Source organism: Lampris incognitus, chromosome 2, assembly GCF_029633865.1.
Source record: "Lampris incognitus isolate fLamInc1 chromosome 2, fLamInc1.hap2, whole genome shotgun sequence".
NCBI classification, from domain to species: domain Eukaryota; kingdom Metazoa; phylum Chordata; class Actinopteri; order Lampriformes; family Lampridae; genus Lampris; species Lampris incognitus.
Genome location: NC_079212.1, coordinates 23,250,690 through 23,272,955, shown reverse-complemented (window position 1 = coordinate 23,272,955; position 22,266 = coordinate 23,250,690). Strand labels below are relative to the sequence as shown.

The window sequence follows — 22,266 nt, the reverse complement described above, 5'->3', positions numbered from 1 at the left end:
ACCACATATATTCACATCAACTGATGTGAAAACAAATACCTTTACCCATTAGCTGAAAATACCAACAGTATTGTACAAAAACGACCAAGGCCTGATCGACCAAGGCCTGACATGATGTAAAACTTTTAAAGGTCACACGAACTGAAAAATGCATTTTCATTCTGGTTAGTTCTTTTTTTTCTATTGAATTTGCATTTATTTAACATTATGTGCTAGAAATGTATCTCATCCTGATCAATACTTTTAAAAAAAATTATATCACACTGCGTTCACAATGGCGTAAGCTAAAAAAGTCAAATGAATGGCGCCTAAAATTGGGAGAAGACTAGTGACAACTAAAGCCAATAGCTTATTGCTGTCCGCATTCTTCTAAAAGTGCTCAGTCATTATTGGCTGTTAGCCAGATCAAAAAACCTCCCTTCACCAAATCCCACCCAGTTCTTACATTGGGAATTACATCAAATTGCAGAAGGTTGTGGTGCTTCAAATGCCGTTTCATGGAACCTTCAAGATTTTTCTTGGAGAATGACTGACTAACTTAATGAACCTTCAGCAGAATTTAGGAATTGCCTAAGCATGTAAAGAACTTAAAGGATAATTCCTTTTTTTTTTACAACCTGGGTCTTATTGTCATTTCTGCCTTTGTGCATATCTGTTATTATAATTTACTCACTGGCTTAATTTCAGAGATTTTGGACACGGGACTGCTGCTAGAAATGGCAGACAACATATTATGGGGAAGCTGAGCACAAGCCATACAATACCCAATAATGACAAAGCGAAAAAGGTTTTGTAGAAATTTTTGCAAATGTATTAAAAATAAAAAACTGAAATATTGCACGTACATAAGTATTCACACCCTTTTCTCAGTACTTGGTTGAGGCACCCTTGGCAGCGATTACAGCCTCAAGTCTTCTTGGGTATGTAGCTACAAGCTTGGCACACCTATATTTGGGGTATTTCTCCCATTCTTCTCTGCAGATCCTCTTGAGCTCTGTAAGGTTAGATGGGGAGCGTCGCTGCACAGCTATTTTCAGGTCTTTCCAGAGATGTTCAATGGGGTTCAAGTCTGGGCTCTGGCTGGGCCACTGAAGGACATTCACAGACTTGTCCCGAAGCCACTCCTTCGTTGTCTTGGCTGTGTGCTTAGTGTCATTGTCGTGTTGAAAGGTAAACCTTCGCCCTAGTCTGAGGTCCTGAGCGTCCAGTGACATGATGCTGCCACCACCATGCTTCACTGTAGGGATGGTATTAGCAAGGTGATGAGAGGTGCCTGGTTTCCTCCAGATGTGGCGTTTGGCTTTCAGGCCAAAGAGTTCAATCTTGGTTTCATCAGACCAGAGGATCTTGTTTCTCATGGTCTGAGAGTCCTTTAGGTGCTTTCTGGAAAACTCTAAGCGGGCTGTCATGTGCCTTTTACTGAGCAGAGGCTTCCGTCTGGCCACTACCATAAAGGCCTGATTGGTGGAGTGCTGCAGAGATGGTTGTCCTTCTGGAAGGTTCTCCCATCTCCACAGAGGAATGCTGGAGCTCTGTTAGAGTGACCATCGGGTTCTTGGTCACCTCCCTGACCAAGGCCCTTCTCCCCCGATTGCTCAGTTTGGCTGGGCGGCCAGCTCTAGGAAGAGTCCTGGTGGATCCAAACTTCTTCCATTTACGAATGATGGAGACCACTGTGCTCTTCGGGACCTTCAAAGCTATAGAAATTTTTTTTGTACCCTTCCCCAGATCTGTGCCTCGATACAATCCTGTCTCGGAGGTCCACAGACAATTCCTTTGACTTCATGGTTTGGTTTCTGCTCTGACATGCGCTGTCAACAGTGGGACCTTATATAGACAGGTGTGTGCCTTTCCAAATCATGTCCGATCAATTGAATTTACTACAGGTGGACTCCAATCAAGATGTAGAAACATCTCAAGGATGATCAGTGGAAACAGGATGAACCTGAGCTCAATTTTGAGTGTCATAGCAAAGGGTGTGAATACCTATGTACATGCAATAGTTCAGTTTTTTTATTTTTAATAAATTTGCAAAAATTTCTACAAAACCTTTTTCACCTTGTCATTATGGGGTATTGTGTGTAGATTGATGAGAAAAAAAAGGAATTTCATCCATTTTGGAATAAGGCTGTAACATAACAAAATGTGGGGAAAGTGAAGGGGTGTGAATACTTTCTGGATGCACTGTATGTTTAGTTCTATAAATAAGCGCAGTCTGTATTGGATTAATAGCTTAACGTAACTTGAGATAAGTGATTTCATTGAATAAGTTAATTAATAGTAGTTGTTAAAAGTCAGCTAATAATCATTTGATTTAATTCATGTTGATATAAGCATGATCTTTTGTAAAAAGCAACACTGAGCTTTCTGTTTGAACAGTGATTTAGGTTACTGTCACTTTAAGAGATAGGTCTTGTGGCTTTACAAAGGGAGCCAGGGAGAGGACATTTTGTGTGGAGTGGAAGCCAAGTAGCAACCAAGCCACACATGTTTCTTACTGTAGTATAGTTGTTGATTAAGGAGAACTTAACCTTGAATATTCCTGTCACAAGATACTACTAACTGTGGAATAAAATACTTGTTTTATCCTTTCTTACATTGGAGTCATGTGGAAGTTTTATCCTTTTCAAGTTAACGTACACGAGTTAAGTCCAGGCAGTCGTTGAGCTTCAACCCCCATATTCGTAAGAAACACAGCGCCGATTGGATGATTGGACATTTGTTGAAGGGTTTGAAACCACAAGGAAAGAAGAATTACAGCTAATTCAAGATACGGTGGCCATGAGTAATGTTTAATTCTCAACTCTCCCTATATAAAGGTGCCGTCTGTTTCCAAGTGTTAGCTAGCAGACTAGCCTGATATCGTCGTAAAAGGAAATATACGGTTTCTTTCGGTTAGCCATGCTACTTTGTGGATGGTAATTGTCAGAGTGAACCATCACACCGTCATCACATTTAGCTATTTTAAGCTCATAAAGAATGGAGCACGGAGTTGAAGATACAGCTACAGTTGTGAAGCAAAGGATGGTGAATGTCACAGCTAAGGCAGTGGAAGAAAGGTTGCAACATGCCGTTAGTGCATGGAAGGCCAAGCTAGCTAAGCTAGCAGGTCAAATGAATCAGATATGCCGATTAATGGACGACGGTGATGATAATAGCTTAACATTAATTCAAAACAAATTAATGGTGGCATTCAACAGGCTGTTTTGGAGAGTTTTGTGATCTACATGCCAATGTCAAAGGGATACTTCAACAAATTTCTAATGAAGAAATGAACAAAGATCAAGCTAACTGGTTTGAACCCAAGGCTGATGCCTTTAGAGATTTTGCAGTGAGGGCTAAGGCTTGGATAGATGAGGCTCATCTATGTATTGTAGAAGCTACAAAATGTCACTAAGAGGTGCAGCCATCAGATAGCGTATCCATGACGTCTTTCTCATTATTAAAGCATGTTTCCAAGGTAGCTTCTGTTCATTCGTCTCATGCATCATCTTATGCTTCATCTGCTCATCTGAAGACAGAATTGGAGAGAGTTACATTGTTAGCCCAAGCATCCACTCTGAAACAGAGACAAATCTTAGAGGAACAGGAAGATAAACTAAAATGAAAAAGAGCAGCTGCAGATACAAGCTGCTTTAGCAGCATCTGATGCTAAAATTAAGCTCTTGAATGAGTTTGAAGGGCTTGTTATCTCATCCAGAGCATCAATTCATGATGAAATTAACTCCTACTCATGTTCAAACAAATCTATAGATTTGCTAGCTCACAGGCAAGTAAAGTGCTCATTGCTCACAAACAGGTGAGTAATGCAGAGTAATGACCTTCTACACCAGCGGTGGCTAACCATGTGCCATGGAGAGCCATGAAACCCTGCATACACATGGCTCTCCATGGCACATGGTTAGCCACCCCTGTTCTACACAATGAAAAGAGCAACTGCTGCAACTACTCAGTAACGGGCAGAGACACCAGAGACTTTACAAGGTCTTGCTGAAATGCTAGCTAAGCAGCAAAGACTAGCCACTCTGCCCCCTCAGAACATTCCTATGTTTAAGGGAGACCCCCTGGGAATATCGGCTGTTAAGGGCATTTGAACACGGGGTAGAGGAAAAGATAGAAAGGAGACAGGAGATCCTTTGCTATTGTCAAGGAAAGACGTTCTCCAAAGAAATTTCTGCACTTCAGGTCCGCGGTGGTGTAGCGGTCTAAGCATCGGCTCTGTGTCGATGCAGTTGCCCACTGGGGACTGGGGTTCGCGCCCCGGTCTCGTCAGATCCGACTATGGCCGGACTCGACGAAGCAGCGATCATTGGCAACGCTGTCTTCGGGAGGGGGGCGGAGTCGGCTTGTGTTCGTCACGTGAATGCGTCTCTGTGTGTGTCGGAAAAACAGTGGTTCGGCTTGGAGTCGCCTTGTCACGAAAGTGGCGAGGCGGTCTCCTTCGAGACTGCCGGCCGGAGAGATGCAGTTGGCGAACGCATACAGTGCGAGGGTGGGTGTTTGAATTAAAATAGGGATCGATTGGCCACTAAATTGGGAGAAAAAGGGAAAAATCAGAAATAAATTTATTAAAAAAAAAAAAAGAAATTTCTGCACTTCAAAGGTGTAAGGGAGTGAAGAGAAGCAGTAAACCTTTCAGGCTTAATCCAGTCGTCCAAGAAGGCATCATCAGAGTAGGAGGAAGACTCAGCAGGGCCGCTATGCCTGAGGAGTCAAGGCAGCCAGTGATCCTGAACAAGGATCTTCATGTTGCAAAGTTGATCCTCAGAGAAATCCATGAGCACTTGGGTCACAGTGGTCGCAATCATATGCTCTCCAAGTTGCGGTCCAAGTACTGGATCCCTGGAGCAAACTCTGCTGTAAGGAGAATCCTATCCAAGTGTCATGTTTGTCAACACTCACATGGAGCTCCAGGGCAACAACAGATGGCCGACCTACCTCGAGACAGAGTCCTGCCAGACGAGCCCCCATTTACCAACACTGGAATGGACTACTTTGGCCCATTTGAAGTAAAATGTGGAAGAAATACAGTGAAAAGGTGCAGCGTCCTTTTTACGTGCATGGCAATCCGTGCAATACATTTAGAGGTAGTGTCTTCACTGGATATGGATTCCTTCATAAATGCTCTTCGTCGTTTCAGAGCTAGAAGAGGCCAGGTAAAAATCCTCCGCTCAGACAATGGAACAAACTTCGTTGGAGCCCAGCGTGAGCTGAAGAGAGCCATTGGAGAGTGGAATAGCGCCGAGATCGAGAACACTCTACATCACAGTGACATCCAGTGGATGTTTAATCCTCCACCGGCTCCCACCACGGAGGAGTCTAGGAGAGGTTGATCAGGTCTGTAAGGAAGATCCTGAGCGCCACCCTTAAGCTACAGACACTCGACGAGGAGGGCCTACACACCCTGTTATGTGAGGCAGAGGCCATCATCAACAGTCAGCCTATAACCAAGGCATCCAGTGATCTAAATGATATGGAAGCGCTTACACCTAATCGCCTCTTGCTCTTCAAGACCAAGCCATCTCTACCCCCAGGCCTGCTTGATAAGTTCCAGTATATAGCAGACATATTCTGGAAGCGATGGACAAGAGAATATCTACCACAGCTGCAGGAGCGCCACAAGTGGTCCCATCCATCTCGCAACGTCATCATTGGAGACATCGTGTTGATCGTTGATGACTCAGCACCATGCAACTCCTCGGTCACGGGAAACGTCTTTCAGACAGTCCCAGACAAGTTGGGACTGGTACGTCAGGTCCCCATCAAGACCAGTACACTGGATAGGCCCACCACGATGATTTGTCTCCTACAGGAGGCTGAATGAGGTCGTTTTAAAGACTGTCCTCCAACTGGGGCCATGTGCAAGTAACCTCTGAGCCCCAAGGTAAACAGTAAATCAAGCAACAAAGAAAGAAGACTGCTTAAATAGGAGGACTTCAATTTCTTTGACTCCACATGTTGTATATAGTTAGTAATTGTCCCCGGTTAAGAGTACAATTAGGGGCTGGTATGTGGGACCCAAGTTACGTTTATATATGTTTAGTTCTATAAATCCAGTCTGTATTGGGTTACTAGCTTATGTAAATTGAAATAAGTGATTTCATTGAATAAGTTAATTAATACTAGGTGTTAAAAGTCAGCTAATAATCATTTGATTGAATTCATGTTGATGTAAGCATGACATTTTGTAAAAGGCAAAACTGAACTTTCTGTTAGAACGGTGATTTAGGTTACTGTTGCTTTAAGAGATGGGTCTTGTGGATTTATGAAGGGATCCAGGGGGAGGATGTTTTCTGTGGAGTGGAAACCAAGCAGCGACTGAGCCACACATATTTCCTACCATCGTACAGTTGTTGAGTAAGGAGAACTTAACCTTGAATATTCCTGTAAGAAGATACTACAAACTGGAATAAAATACTTGTTTTATCCTTTCTTACATCAGAGTCCTGTGGAAGTTTTATCCTTTTCAAGTTAACATACACGAGTTAAGTCCAGGCAATCATTGAGCTTCAGCCCCCACAGCTGTGTTCAGTGGTACTCCCATGTCCAAAATCTTGATAATGAAACCGTTGATTGAAATTTTATAACAGATTTGTACGATGGCAAACTGGACTTATCTTTGTAAGAGCTGTCCATGGAATACTAGAGGTAGGCCTAACTCCTAATTTCCCTTCCCTGGATCCACAGGTTGTTCAGACTTTGGAGGACCACCACCAGGAGGTGCTGTCTCTCTACAGGGACTTTGGCTTTGCCGGTCTGATTGCTCAGGATTCTGAGTTTGCCCTCTGCAATGTACCGGCCTATTTCTCCTCACATGCTCTCAAACTGAGCTGGAATGGCAAGAACCTGACCACACACCAGTATCTGCTGTCTGAGGCTGCCAGGCAGCTTGGGCTCAAGACACAGCATCTGCCTTGCTTTGCTGCTCTGCTGGGTAAGGAGCTACGCAGCCCAACATCTCACTCTGCACTGTAGTATGTATACACACACACACACACACACACACACACACACACACACACACACACACACACACACACACACACACACACGTTATAATGTTTCTCTCCAAGTCTTTCTGACTCAGACATACTCAACCTGGCTGTGAGGCATGATTTTGTCACTTGTTTTTTTTTGGTCCTCTTTTACTGACATGGCAAACATTTAAAAGAGCTTTTGTTTTGTAGGAAACCACATCCTGCCTGATGAGGACCTGGCTGCTTTCCACTGGAGTCTGCTGGGACCAGAACACCCACTAGCTTCCCTGAAGGTATACCTTTTAACAGTGAAACTAATAACATTGAGCCAACCATAACTGTTTTAAGGGTTGCTTTGCCTCCTTGGAAAACAGTGGAATTCAAAGGCTTTTTTCAGGTCATGGAAATAAAATTGTAATGGCAGGGTTACAGATGGCGACTAAAATGGTTGCCAATGCGACTACCTTTTAATTTTTTCACCTTTTTTATGATTAATAGTTTGTTTGTTTTTTCACGATAAACAAAACATATATACAAGTATTTCAGTTACAAATGACGGATATTAAACCAGAATGCGTTGGAAACAAACAAAACACAACCAGACCAAAAATAAATAAAAGATAGGAGTTGACATACTAAAATAAGGAAAGAAAAAAGAGAACAACAAACAAACAAAAGAAGAAGAAAAAAAGACTGCGATGCGTGGAGTGCTTAAAAGTTTACAGCATTGCTTGTCCACAGGTATTCTAACCAAATGTGTCTCTGTTATTTGCATTTTATGTGATATGTTTCCTCCGGGTGCTCCGGTTTCCTCCCAAAGTCCAAAGACAGGTATGAATGTGTGTGTGTGTGTGTGTGTGTGTGTGTGTGTGTGTGTGTGTGTGTGTGTGTGTGTGTGTGTGTGTGTGTGTACAGTGCATCCGGAAAGTATTCACACCCTTTCACTTTCCCCACATTTTGTTATGTTACAGCCTTATTCCAAAATGGATGAAATTCCTTTTTTTTTCTCATCAATCTACACACAATACCCAATAATGACAAGGTGAAAAAGGTTTTGTAGAAATTTTTGCAAATTTATTAAAAATAAAAAACTGAAATATTGCATGTACATAAGTATTCACACCCTTTGCTATGACACTCAAAATTGAGCTCAGGTTCATCCTGTTTCCACTGATCATCCTTAAGATGTTTCTACATCTTGATTGGAGTCCACCTGTAGTAAATTCAATTGATCGGACATGATTTGGAAAGGCACACACCTGTCTATATAAGGTCCCACTGTTGACAGCGCATGTCAGAGCAGAAACCAAACCATGAAGTCAAAGGAATTGTCTGTGGACCTCCGAGACAGGATTGTATCGAAGCACAGATCTGGGGAAGTGTACAAAAGAATTTCTACAGCTTTGAAGGTCCCGAAGAGCACAGTGGTCTCCATCATTCGTAAATGGAAGAAGTTTGGATCCACCAGGACTCTTCCTAGAGCTGGCCGCCCAGCCAAACTGAGCAATCGGGGGAGAAGGTCCTTGGTCAGGGAGGTGACCAAGAACCCGGTGGTCACTCTGACAGAGCTCCAGCATTCCTCTGTGAAGATGGGAGAACCTTCCAGAAGGACAACCATCTCTGCAGCACTCAACCAATCAGGCCTTTATGGTAGTGGCCAGACGGAAGCCTCTGCTCAGTAAAAGGCACATGACAGCCCGCTTGGAGGTTGCCAGAAAGCACCTAAAGGACTCTCAGACCATGAGAAATAAGATTCTCTGGTCTGATGAAACCAAGATTGAACTCTTTGGCCTGAATACCAAACGCCACATCTGGAGGAAACCAGGCACCTCTCATCACCTTGCTAATACCATCCCTACAGTGAAGCATGGTGGTGGCAGCATCATGTCACTGGACGCTCAGGACCTCAGACTAGGGCGAAGGTTTACCTTTCAACACGACAATGACACTAAGCACACAGCCAAGACAACGAAGGAGTGGCTTCGGGACAAGTCTGTGAATGTCCTTCAGTGGCCCAGCCAGAGCCCAGACTTGAACCCCATTGAACATCTCTGGAAAGACCTGAAAATAGCTGTGCAGCGACGCTCCCCATCTAACCTTACAGAGCTCGAGAGGATCTGCGGAGAAGAATGGGAGAAATACCCCAAATATAGGTGTGCCAAGCTTGTAGCTTCATACCCAAGAAGACTTGAGGCTGTAATCACTGCCAATGGTGCCTCAACCAAGTACTGAGTAAAGGGTGTGAATACTTACGTATGTACGTGCAATATTTCAGTTTTTTATTTTAATAAATTTGCAAAAATTTCTACAAAACTTCTTTCGCTTTGTCATTATTGGGTATTGTGTGTAGATTGATGAGAGAAAAAAAGGAATTTACTCCATTTTGGAATAATGCTGTAACATAACAAAATGTGGGGAAAGTGAAGGGTTGTGAATACTTTCCGGATGCACTGTATATATGTCGGCCCTGTGTGATGGCCTGGCGGCTTGTTCAGGGTGTCTCCCCGCCTGCTGCCCAATGACTGCTGGAATAGGCTCCAGCATCCCCGCGACCCTGAGAGCATGATAAGCGGTTTGGATAATGGATGGATGTTACTGTTATTTTTATGGCTGGAAACGCCATTAAACGCTCAATATATAAGAATGGCACTGCCCCCATTTCAAGTGATATTCCTCCACCTCATCAAGCAGCCTATATGATAACTGTTCTAGGGCAGCCAGCTGACCAAAAGAAGTGTGCCACAAAGATGGTGCTGGTGCAGAGGAGGCTTTCCATTCTTGACCACGAGCTTCTGTCCTAACATAAGGGCAGTCAGGATCCAGTCAGCAAATGGTGGAGTCAAATCACTTAATGCAGAGGGGTCATCCAAAATAAACACACTGGAGGAGAATGGGATGTCTAATCTGTTTTTTTTTTTTTAAATCGATATGTATTGCAGACCAGAACTGTATTTTTGGGCAACTCCATAGCATGTGTACGAAAGTACCATCTTTGTCAAGACACCTCCAGCACTCTGACCTGTCAACCAAATCCACTCTACACAGCCTAGATGGCATCCAGTAGACTCCGTTTATAATTTTGAATTGGATCAGCCTTGTTCTCAGTTCCCTTGACATTTTTTTCCCAGTCCTAAGTATTCATTCCCATTGTGCTTCTGAAAATGAAACCTTTAAATCAGTTTCCCATGTCAGTTTTAGGGTCAGTATATTGGAATTTGAGGCTGTAAGGATCATAGAATAGTAGACAGAAGCGTCATGACCACATCCAAAGATCTTAAGGACCCTGTCTAAAGTGCCAGCACTAGATGGGGCTATTGAGGGTGAGCTGAAAATTTGTACCAGCAGGTGTCTTAACTGCAAATACTTGCAAAAATTGAGTATGTGGTAAGTAGAATTCTGGCCTAAGTGCCTCAAAGGATTCTAATGTTTCTCCCTGATACAGGTCCCCTAGGACTGCGATACCTTTCTGAAACCAGAACTTCCAGAGGAAGGGTGATTTATCTATACAGAGCTTGGGATTTAGCCAGATCCTGGTGGACCGATGAAGCGAGGGGTCAAATTTAAGGATCTGAGCTATTCTTTTCCAAACCCACTGAATATGGGAGAAAATAAGATGTGACTGATACTGTGAGGCTAGTTTGGCTGTGATATAGTTCATGGGTGTAAGTGGAATGCAAATGGTGCTCTCAAGATGGAGCCATGGGGGAGCTCTCCCCGGGGCCAAGGACCACTGTGCGATATGCGTGAGAGTGAAAGTGTAATGGTAAAATAACAGGTTAGGCACCCCAAGGCCTCCTCTGTCCACTGGCCTCTGCAGTTTTCGCAGGCTCATTCTTGAGTGTTTATTGTCCCATAAAAATGTATTACAAAGTTGATCAAATTGTTTAAAGTAGTGTAGTGGGATTCGGATCGGGAGAGCCTGCAGTAGGTACTTGAATTTCAGAGCCCAATTCATTTTAAGGATGTTTGCCTTGTCCCACGTCGAGATACAATGGAGACCAACGCTCTATATCAGCCCGCAGTTTGTCCAATAGGGGGTCAAATGTCTTTTAATCAAGTTAGACAGTGGGGGGGGGGTGTTATTCCAAGATAATTGATGCCATTGGTAGACCAAGCAAAAGTGCCTGATTGGAAGAGGTTTTTGGGGCAATATGGTACAAGAGGGAGAGACTCAGACTTTTTCCAGTTCACTTTATAACCTGAAATGGATGAGAACTTGTCAATAATTTTAGATAGAGAGGAAAGAGATCGTTCAGGATTGGACATAAACAAAAGAATGTCATTTGTGTACAACATAGTTTATGATATTTGTCACCAATTTGAATGCCTGGAAATGTAGGTTCTTTATGGACAGCCACTGCTAACGGTTCTAGTGCAACGGCGAAGAGCAGAGGGGAGAGAGGGTCCCCCTGCCTGATGCCTCTTCTGAGTTCAATTTAGGGAGAGTTTAATGACGTTGGTGAGCACAGATGCCTTGGGTTGGGTGTATATGAGACTAATCCAATCTATGATCTTCTTGCTGAAACCAGAACATTCCAGGGTGGAGAGCAGATATAGCCACTTCACCCTGTCGAATGCCTTTTCGGCATCCAGCGAGATGGCAGCCATAGGAGAAGGTGTTATCCTGAGTAGCCCACATAATATCTACAAATCTCCTAATGTTGTCTGCTGAGGAATGGGAGCGTATGAAACCGACCTGGTCAGGATGAATCAAAGAGGTTATAACCCTGTCCAGCCGATTAGCTAACATTTTAGATAGTATCTTACTGTCACAGAAGGTCAAACTAATGGGTCTGGAATTTTTACAATCTCAAGGGTCCTTCCCTTTTGGAATAAGGGTAATAATGGCCTGTGATAGAGAGGGAGGAAGTTTTCCCATCTCTAGAGCTTCGCTATAGGTGTCTAGGAGTAATGGTGCTAGTTCCCTGGTGTAAGCCTTGTAGAACTCAGCCGTGTAGCCATCTAAACCTGGCGCTTTTCTTGAGGGTAGGTGCTTGGTAACGTCAGTTATCTCCTCAATAGTAATGGGTGAATCAAGATGTTCAAGCTGGTCCTCTGACAACAATGGAAGATTGAGGGTTGACAGAAATGAAGTAATGTAATTTTTATCCACCTCTGACCCAGAGGTGTAATGTTTTACATAAAAATCTCTAAAAGCCAGTTTTATCTCCTTGGGATCAGACAGAAGACGCCCATCTTCCCTCCTAATGGCTGGAATAGTGCTCATTGCTTCTTTTTGTTTAATGTATCTGGCAAGTAGTCTACCAGCCCTATCACCTTCCTCAAAGTATTTCCATCTGGCCCGAAAGAGAGAAAATTCTGCCTCTGAGTCATGATTGAATTAAACTCATACGTCAGTCTCTTCAACCTGGTAAGATTTTCTGGGGACGTAGTTTTAAAAAAAAAAAATTTTTTTTAAAGGTTGACTCTGCAATTCTGATCTGTTTTTTAAGCTCCTGGAGTTTTGCATAATTTTCTTCTTTTTATTCGAAGAGTGTTGAATTATGTGACCTGTCAAAAAGGCTTTCAGAGCCTCCCAGGCTACTCCTGCCAGTGGAGCTGTTGGTAAATTGGTTTCTATGTAAAAATTAATTTGTGATCCAAGTGATTCCTTAAAGATCTCATTTAATAAGAGGCTGGAGTTTAATCTCCATCTAGTTGATTTAATTGGCCTATTAAAGGACAGTGCTTGAAGAAATATTGGACTATGGGCTGAAAGAATTGTATTACCAGTATTGCTTGATACTATGGCGGGTATTAGCGACTGAGATACCAAAAATAAGTCTATCCTAGAGAATGAGCTATGGGGCGGAGAGAAGAATGTATAATCCCTTGATGATGGATTTTGTAGCCGCCAAACATCTATCAAACCATGGACATATCTTTGAGCACCGCATGCGCTGTGAAGGTGCGGGCTGATGGAGAGCTACGATCTATTATTGGGTACATTACTTCATTAAAATCCCCACCGATGATAATTGGATAGTCTCCCATATAGTTTAGTTTATTCTCAAGTAGTCCAGAAAAATGTAGGATCATCTATTTTTGGAGCGTACACATTTGCTACTATGATACTATTTACCCTGGATCTCACAGAGCATCAACAGAATTCTCCCCGTCTCATCGACACTGTTATGCATTTGAATTGTACTTGCTTATTAATTAATGTTGCTACGCCTCTGCTCTTGCTACTGCCACAAGCAGCCCCCACAAAGCCCAACCAGTCAGTACAAAGCTTCTGGGATTCTTGTGCTTGTAAATTGGTCTCCTGCATTAACACTATGTCACATTTCTTGGGTTTAATGAAAGTTAATACGTTCTTCTTAATTCTGTTATGGAGGCCTCTGACGTTTCAGCTCATAAACTTCAAACCGTTTTTACTACTGATTAAGATAATATAAAGAAAGTGTTACACAAGTTTTGCTGTAACGTTCATAATGACCTATTTATCCATGACATCACAAAAAAAATAAGAAACAAGGAAACTCTAAACATACATATAATACAAGCTCCAAAAATGTGTCTGCACGGCCAGACGCCTGAACTACAGTCAGTTTGGTATGTGACTCTAGCTTGAAGCTGCGGTAAACAGTGCCCTGCCTGCCCCGCCCACCCCGCTTCTGCGCTCGTGTCCGACATCCGGGAGCACAGATAATACATCCGCCTCTCTGTCTTGACACAAGCGTGACCATACCATTAGTAACAAAGAGCGTGACATTTTGAATCCTGGCAATTATTTACACATTAGACCGAACTAGTCTATACGAAAAAAATAATAAATAAATAAAATAAACTGTTAACCCAAGACGCCCGTAGTAGGAACCAACATAATGGACAGACTTTGTATAGATAAAACTTACTACTCCACCTTCAAAATCTAACATTACATAATGGGACTCAGTAGCATTATGACGTCGCTCAATAAAGATTTTACTGACCTCACCGTGATTTCTCAGTCCTGAAAAACAAAATCAACGTCGATGAAAAGCATGTAATTTAAAGTGTCCACAAAAAATGTCAAATAAGCCAAGTCCCCTGAGAAATAATCTGACAACCCACCCCTCGTCTATATACACATATCCAGAAATGCTATTCTCAAACGCCTACATGAAGGCGCTGCAAAATCATCCGCTAGACAGGTAAACGGGGAAAGTGCGTGTATGTACCTCCACATGTGCACGGGTTCAGGGGTGAGTGGTTAATCAACAGTGTCATATCGAAGAAGGGGGTTAACTCATCATCATTCGGGAGCGGTGAGGCGCAAAACGCCGTTAACCCAAAGCAAAGGAACCCCGGGTTATCCCAGGGAGTGAATATAGGCCAGGACCTTTTTATGGTCATCAAACCGGTGAGGACCCCGCGCTGATCTCACGGTGAGTACTGCTGGATAGTCGTGAGAAAATCTCGTGTTTTTCATGAAGCATCTTCTTGCGCACATTGAACTTTATGCGCTTCTCATTAACCAGCACGGAGTAGTCAGGACAGACCATTGTTTCAGTGTGTTACATGACAAGACGAGTCATGAGTGCTGACATACTCTATTTATCTGGCTCGGAAAACAACAACTTCCGGGGCATAACGCCCCTACAGCGATACACGCCGACAAAGCAGCACCACCTAAAGTCCAACAGATGGCACTAATGTGCCATCTAACATCCATAACAGCTTCCTTTTCTGAAATAAGAAACATCTTGAGTCCCCCCCCCTTTTTTTTTTTTTAACAAAAACGATATTGGTCTCACAGTCTGACCCAACTACAAATTAAGCCTAACAGGTGCTCGGGACAGCCGTCCAGAGCACAATTGTGTAAAGGACCTTGCCGGGGTATTTGCAGGAGAATTAGCAGGCAGAACGTCAGACCACCTGAGTGGAGTATCGGGACAGAGCAGCGCATACTCTGTGACCACTCGGCTCTTTGCCCAGCGCCTCTGGGCTGGCATAGCACACGGGAGTTGGGGGGGGGGGGTTTGGGCCATTCTCTTTATTTCTTCTTTTTTTTTCTCCAGTCTCTTCGGGGGCATGGGCCTGTGGCATTCTTTCCAGATGAGTTCCTGGGTTCTGCGGCAGTGCTGGCTCTGCCACCCGCAGGTCAACTCTGTTTCAGTGGTACAATGATCCCTTCACTTCCACCAGGTAGGACCGTGGAGCGACCTTCTGTACACAGAATCCGCATCTTCAAATGCCTATTTGGTCTCCTGGTAGCGGCTTCATCCGGACTGCTTCGCCCACTGTGAGTTCAGGTAGGTCCCTTGCTGATTTATCATAGATCACTTATGAGACATGTCTTCTGTGATGCAGCTGGTCCAGTAACCCGGTCATCACACATGGCTCCAGTAGCCTGTAGGCCACAGGCAGCACGGTCTTCAAATGCCTCAACATCAGGCGATGGGCCAGACTGCTGTCCATACCCTCTGTTGGTGTGTTACGCCACTGCAGAATTGCCTTCCAGGCATCATTGCCCTCACGGAGAGCTTTCTTGCATAAGTTTTTGGCTATCTTCATGCAGCCTCAGCCTTATCATTAGCTTTGGGATGGCATAGTAAGGAGGTGATGTGCTCAAACTCCCAGTCTGCAGCAAACCGCTGGAATTGGTGGCATGAGAACTGGGGCCCATTGTCAGAGATGACTCGGTCAACATGACCGTAGCGAGCAAACTGAGCCCAGCAGTGTTTTATTGTCGTCTTAGCTGAGAGGTGTGGAAGAAGGTCAATTTCTCAGAAATCAGAATAATGGTCGACTAGTAGGAGGAAATCTTTGCCACCATGCTGGAAGAGGTCTAGGCTTACAATCTGCCAGGGGCGTGTTGGCAGCTCATGTGACATCATTGTCTCCCTCTGCTGCTCAATGGTGTATTCGTTACAAACAGTGCATTTGCCTACAAAGTCCTTGATTTTGCTCCGCATCAGCATCACAGTGTGTCGTGTGCTTGCCTGTAACAGGCCTCAGCTCCTATTTGACTAGAGTGCACTCGTGCCAACATTTCGGGCCAGAGTGATCTGGGAATGATGACTTTTTCACCATTGAATAATACCCCATTTTGGATACTGAGCTCCTTCTTAAATGCCCAGTATTCCCTTGCCGCCAGTGGCATTTCACATGTCGCAGCCTTCTCCCTAAGGCGAGTAACAGAACTGTCAATGGACTCCCATCCTCCTGGTTGCAACAGCCAAAGATGTATCGTTCATAAATCATATTCTTGGTGGGTTTGAAGTATGCCTCCAGCGCATCCAGAATTTTCTTCACATCTTTCTGCTCCTCCTCAGTTAATTCCAGATTGTGCTTGTATACATGCCTGCATTTAGGGCCCATTAGAGTCCACAGAGTAGTCGCTTGGACCTCCGCCGGTTTCTCATGCAGTCCCGTTGCTAAACTGTAATCCTCAGAATCTGCCCTGAAGATGTCCCAGTTAGCATGCCATTCTCCGCTAAGCTTCGTTGGAGTGGGAAGAGGAATCCCGTTCACTGCTGCCATGACTTAGTTCTGGTATACTCGCTAACTTTAACTTTACCATACTTAAACTGGTAAGCTAATATTCACATCCCCTTGGGAGAAAGGGGTAAGCTTCGCTATCGTTCACTCACTTCTGACACCATGTTTCGGTGTTAAAATGGCTAGATGAGTAATGAGTACTGACATATTCTTTTTAGCTGGCTTGGAACACAACAACTTCCGGGGCGCAACAACATCCAGGGCACAATGCCCCTACAGCAATACACAGCCGGCAAAGCAGCACCACCTAAATTCGAACAGATGGCAGTAAACGTGCCATTGAAGACCCGTAACAACTATTATGCGGCGCTCCTTCCAGATAACATTACCAAACTTGCATGCAGTCTCTGCGATGCGGTTTCGATCCTGGAATCTCAGGAAACTGGCGATGATGGGTCTCGCTGGCGAGGGTTGATTAGGAAATGGGCTTTTGCGTAATGCCCCAATCCTGTGTGCTCTGTCAATTTCCAGTCCCCTTGGGAAGTTGATGCTCAAAATCTCAGGTACAGTTTTGCCTAGGAATGACAGGGCATCACCTTTCTCGCTGTCCTCTGGAAATCCGATGAAACGTAAATTATTCCTTCGCTTCTGGTTCTCAATGTCGTCCAGCTTTTGTCAGAGGGCCTCCACTGGGGCTGGGGGGTTAGCCAGCTGCCTTCCGTTAGTATCCTCCATAAAGTATAGTCGGCTCTTGACTTGAGAAATGGGGTTGGTAATTTCAGCCAATTTGTTATCTGTAGCTCTTGTTGTCACCCATATAGCCTATACCTTCTTGTCGTGGGCCTCAGACTTTTCCAAGATTAATGCAGTGAGTTTAGCAAACTCTTTGGCCACTTTACCAGAGATGGAGCTAGCAATGGGTGCATCGGTGTTTGGTGTGTTGCAAGGTGGTGATGCCCTCTGGTTAGACTGGGTAGCATTAGCCGCTTCGTTAGCCTTCACTCCTCTGGGGCCAATTCTTGAGGGATTCGCGAATTTCTCGGAGCGATTGGCATTGTTGCACTATATTGCCGACCTTTTGCCCAATAAATCAAAGAAAATTGGCTCATTGTCAGTTTTCACGGCTAATTATTTTCAGTCACGGAATGTGTAAATTGTGTTTGATCATGAATTGCTTGTTTCTTTCTGGACCTGTGCATTACCATGAGCAGAATAAATAATAATGAAATGAAATGAAAATGAAATTATTTGCAGCGCGGGACAAAGCTCTTCCTCACGCAGCCATTCTTGTCAACCACGTCACGTGACTCTGCGACCATTTTTTAATGACGGTCGCCAGTGGCCACCATTACACACAAGCAAAAAATAAAAAATGGCCATACATTTTGTTTGTGTACCGAACTCTTATCTCCTCTTCCACCTGTGTCTACCTGCCCTAGCTTATGAACTCCTGCAGTTTCCAATACATAAATTTCTATGCACTCCTGTCCTGTGGTGGTTGAAGTGTTTGCTGTACAGATGAACAGAAACAGTTGTTGAAGATAGTTTAACATCACTTTTGTTGGGTTAAAATTTTGAAGTGTTAACTTTATGAACAGTGTTTAATTTAGTTCGATATAGTTTAGTTCGATGGAGTTTGAATTTAGAAGTTAGATGGAGCCAGGGTTCGAATTACGGGAGAGCTAAGGGGAGCTCGGCTTCCCTGAAAAGGACATGAGCTCCTAATTTGAGAAATTTAGGGGAGCTCTGAAACATTGTCACAGGTTATAGATATTTATTTTTCTGTACATTAAGGTTCTTTAAATGAATAATAATAGTAAAAATGTGCCAAAAGTTGTATTTATTCACTCATTACATTCCAATTTCCAAACATTTGTCCCCAGTATAATAAACATAATGCTGTCTATTCCTGCCATGCATGGATGCCGCCATCCATGCATGGCGGCACACTCAAAAAAAAAAAAAAACTGTTACGTCACCACTTGAACTTCTTTTCTTCACTGTGTTGGCTAGCTAACAAGTTAGCTAATGCGACATGTGAATGGTAAATCGTTAAGAGTGATTTTATTCGGTATTTTTGAATGATCTATGGATGAGTAGTTAGAATATCAAAACAAGACCCCAGGCCCCTGTGGTCGTTTCTGATTAAGAAGAAGATTCTTATTCTGATTCAGTAAGAATCAGGGAACTGTTTGCTTGAGCTATGCATTTGAGGACTGGCCCTAGTCCTATTTATTTTGATGTTTTTTTTTTGTGTGATTGTTATGTGCATATGTTCTCTAACTGCGATGAAACTTGTCTATTCTATTTTTCCCCACGGTGCCACGCAACTGACACTGTGGGTTATGTGTCGCAAATTGTGGTCACTGACTCACTCATGGATGACCTGAGGGGGACGTTCAAGATTCCTTGGAATAATAATAATAATCTAACTAAAATGGAAGGGGTCTGTTTCCATCTGCCTGTCCCTTGATTTTCTCAACAACCGTTCATTTGATCGACTTTAACTTTTATTCTATTTTTTTTAATGAAACAGTTGTTTACTGAACAAACAAGGGCGTGGCTCTGGTGTTATATATATATAAGTCTCTCAATACTGTTGCAACCGGCTGCAATAAAATACTAATAAAGTAAAATTTATTTCAAAATAAACATTCTCTCAAATAAATAAAAAAAATAACAAAATACACATTCATTAAGGTGCAGCATTTGGAAAATTAACTGTACTTGAACTGTATTGTACTTGTATTCACATAAGCTTTCAGCCTCACAGTAGGATGTGCAAAATTTCTCTCAAATAAATAAACAACCACGAAACCGCCAGACAAAAGGTGCACCTGATGCGAGTTGCGAGCGCGGCCTACTAAGTGTCCCTCTCAGGTTGTCCATGAGTGAGTGAGCGCAATTTGCGACACATAGACCACGGCGGCAGATGCACGGCACCGTGGGAAAAATATAATAAAATAAATATCCATTAAGGTGCAGAATTTAGAAAATGAACTGTACTTGAACTGTACTAGATCTTTAAGCTCTGGTTTATCAGCGTTCGCCGTAACTACGAGACTGCGCTGTGCTAAATTACCAGCAGTCATCTCTGTGGGGTGTGTGTATGTGCGCGAATGCTTAGTGGGGTGGCTGTACGTACATCCGGCCCTTTGCCAAAGTTGCTAGGGGAGAAACTCTTGAATTTTAAATTAAATTCTGCACATAGAAGAGTTAAGCACGTGCAGTGGTTGAAACAGTGCTGCATTCATTCGGTACACATGCGTGCTGAACCAAAAGACCAATACCGTTTGTTTGTTTATTTATTTATTTTGCCTGGAGCCCTGAATGGATAAAAGGTTACTGAAAACTCAATTATCACGGGAAATCAGAAAATAATCTTTTGAATTACAAAATGCACCAGATGCTTCTCGGCCTTTTGGCTAAGATCAAGTGTCGTAGATATTCAAGAAATAATTTTTCCAGGGTCTCTTTCATTCCCCCAAATACTAATCATCATCCCAAACCAGTTGACATCCTTAGACTGTTCCCGCATATCTTTACAAATACTTTTTTATCCTTCCGTTATGAAAAAAGGATCCCAGTAACAATCCCAGGTCAGTCAGTGCAGTGATAGACCTTTTTTGCATTTTCATGGGTTTGCTAAATTCGGCTATCAGCCTCTGTGTTTCTTAAAGGGATAGAAAATGCAATATAAATCCCTTCTGGGTTGGTAACTTGTAATCATAAGAGTCTGTAACAAAAGTGTCAGCTATGTTTAGCCATTTATGAGAAATTTGTGTTTTTGTGCTGGTGTTATAACTGCCACTTGGTGGCTTCCAGGTTGTCTGCTGTGTACCATCACATAGGTTCAATAGTGATTTTTGCTATTAGTGGCCTACCTGCAATAATTAATGTGCAAATTGTGCATGAATAAATGTTGCTATAACAACTCGGATGGGGGAGAGGTATAGTCCGCAGGAGTTATCCGTAGTTGCCTCGGTACTAGTTCTACAGTGAATAGATTTATTGTAGATGTTCGTAAGCAGACCAGAACAGTTTCAGTCAGACAGCGAAAGATTTTTTGTCCCTAAATGGCCATTAATTTTGCAGTCGTGCTACCGTTGAAAAAAATCACTCGCAGCTTGAAAAAAAAAATGGTTGCAAAATGCGACCGATGGTAATATAGGAGTAATTCAGCCATACATGTTTGAACTGGAAACCGATTCCAAAGAAAAGCAAATTGAACAGGGTCGCAGTGGCTTTTTAGCGCTAACAGGGAGGAGGCGAGCTGGTGACTCCACATGTATCGGAGAAAGCATGTGGTAGTCTGCAGCCCTCCCCAGATCAGATCGGCAGAAGGTGTGGAGCAGTGACCGGGACAGTTCAGAAGAGTGGGTTAACTGCCCAGGTACAACTGGGGAGAAAAAGCGGGGAAAATCCAAAAGGAAAAAAACCTTGCTTTTTCTCAGAGGAAGTCTTTAAAAAAATGGTTGATTTAATGGTCTGTGATCTTATTGCTTTTAATCAGGAATCAGGAACATTTGCCATTTCATTCCATGCACCTGCGCACATGAAATGAAACAAAATATTGTTTCCCCCAGCCCACAGCAGTGCAACACAAAGACAAAAACACATATCCAAACTACACAAACACATATATCCTAAAAAAAAAAACTACAAAAACACATCCCAACAATCAAGTCACATATTACTGCATTGTTGATGGCCTGTTGTCTAGTCGAGGTTTGACTGTACACCTGCTGCACCCGGGGCTGTAAAAAGGATGACACACTTGGCTGAGAGGTCTGCTCAAATGAAGTAAATTTTCCAGCTTTATATTCACTGAACCTGTTAGGTGGAGATGGAAAAAAGAAAGAAAAGAAAGTTTAAATGAAATTTAAAAAAATAGCAAATAGCTATTAGCTAGCTACATACAGAAGTATTAGAATATTTACACATCGGTGTCGGTGACTATTTTAATATTTAAAATAGGTGACTATTTTAAACGTTATTATGCAATAAATGCAGGTTATGTACTGTATAACATCGAAGTCTGTGTCTGGTAACGATTTGGCTGGCTAGCTGCAAGCTAAGCTAATTTTAAAGGAAGAACAGGCCAGCTACCTTAGCTCCATAGGAAACCATACATCGATAACGTTAGCTGTATCATACTGTAGCTATTAATACTAGCTCTTATAAGAATTCATGCTGGAAATTGCTTTAATTCACAGCTAGCTACCTAATGTTAGCTAATTTAGAAAACTGTACAAAATAAATAGCTGGGGCGCGTTCCAGTTTTACACTGAATTTAAACATTCCAAGTGCGTGAGCTAGCTATATAACTAGCTATGCTAGCTCTAGTCTAGCATAATCACCGTAGTTGACTCGCCCAAAAGAGCGAACGTTACATGACAAAAGACCCAAAATTGAACAGTTGGCTTGCTTAGCTAACAATATAAAAGCTATTGCACGAATGACTAACCTGTCTTTATGGCTTCGCTCCATATGCCTATAGAAGCTTGATGTTGTCCCAACGGTCTCCGTGATCGATTTGTGGCAAAACTTGCAGATGGCTTGATGCTTCTTTTTCATATAGACACAAACTCTTTGTGATTAGTGTACCCGAAGCGAATTATTGACAACAATGCAGACATTATTAATTAACTTAATTATTATTAGCAAGTGTGCGCGTATTCAGCAGCGAGAATCACAACGAACTGAGCCGTGGCTCGCAATAGAAATGAACAGTAACGTTAACGTACACAGTTGCCAATCGTAATGAGAAAGGAAGGAATCGCATCTTTACAACAGTTAGCTAGTTCCGACCAAGTAATTTGATTTGACAAGAGGCATTCAATGAGTGCTGATATTCAGT

General features: G+C 42.9%; 1 protein-coding gene across 1 annotated transcript in view; it reads left to right on the top strand.

Annotated features, from left to right (window-relative positions):
* Positions 1-22,266, top strand: part of fam120c (family with sequence similarity 120C) — a 51,062-nt gene that overhangs the window by 4,441 nt on the left and 24,355 nt on the right. Inside the window, exons 2-3 of the mRNA XM_056273262.1 lie at positions 6,688-6,934; positions 7,188-7,270. Coding sequence (XP_056129237.1) covers positions 6,688-6,934; positions 7,188-7,270 — 330 coding nt within the window. The remainder of the gene's footprint in view (positions 1-6,687; positions 6,935-7,187; positions 7,271-22,266) is intronic.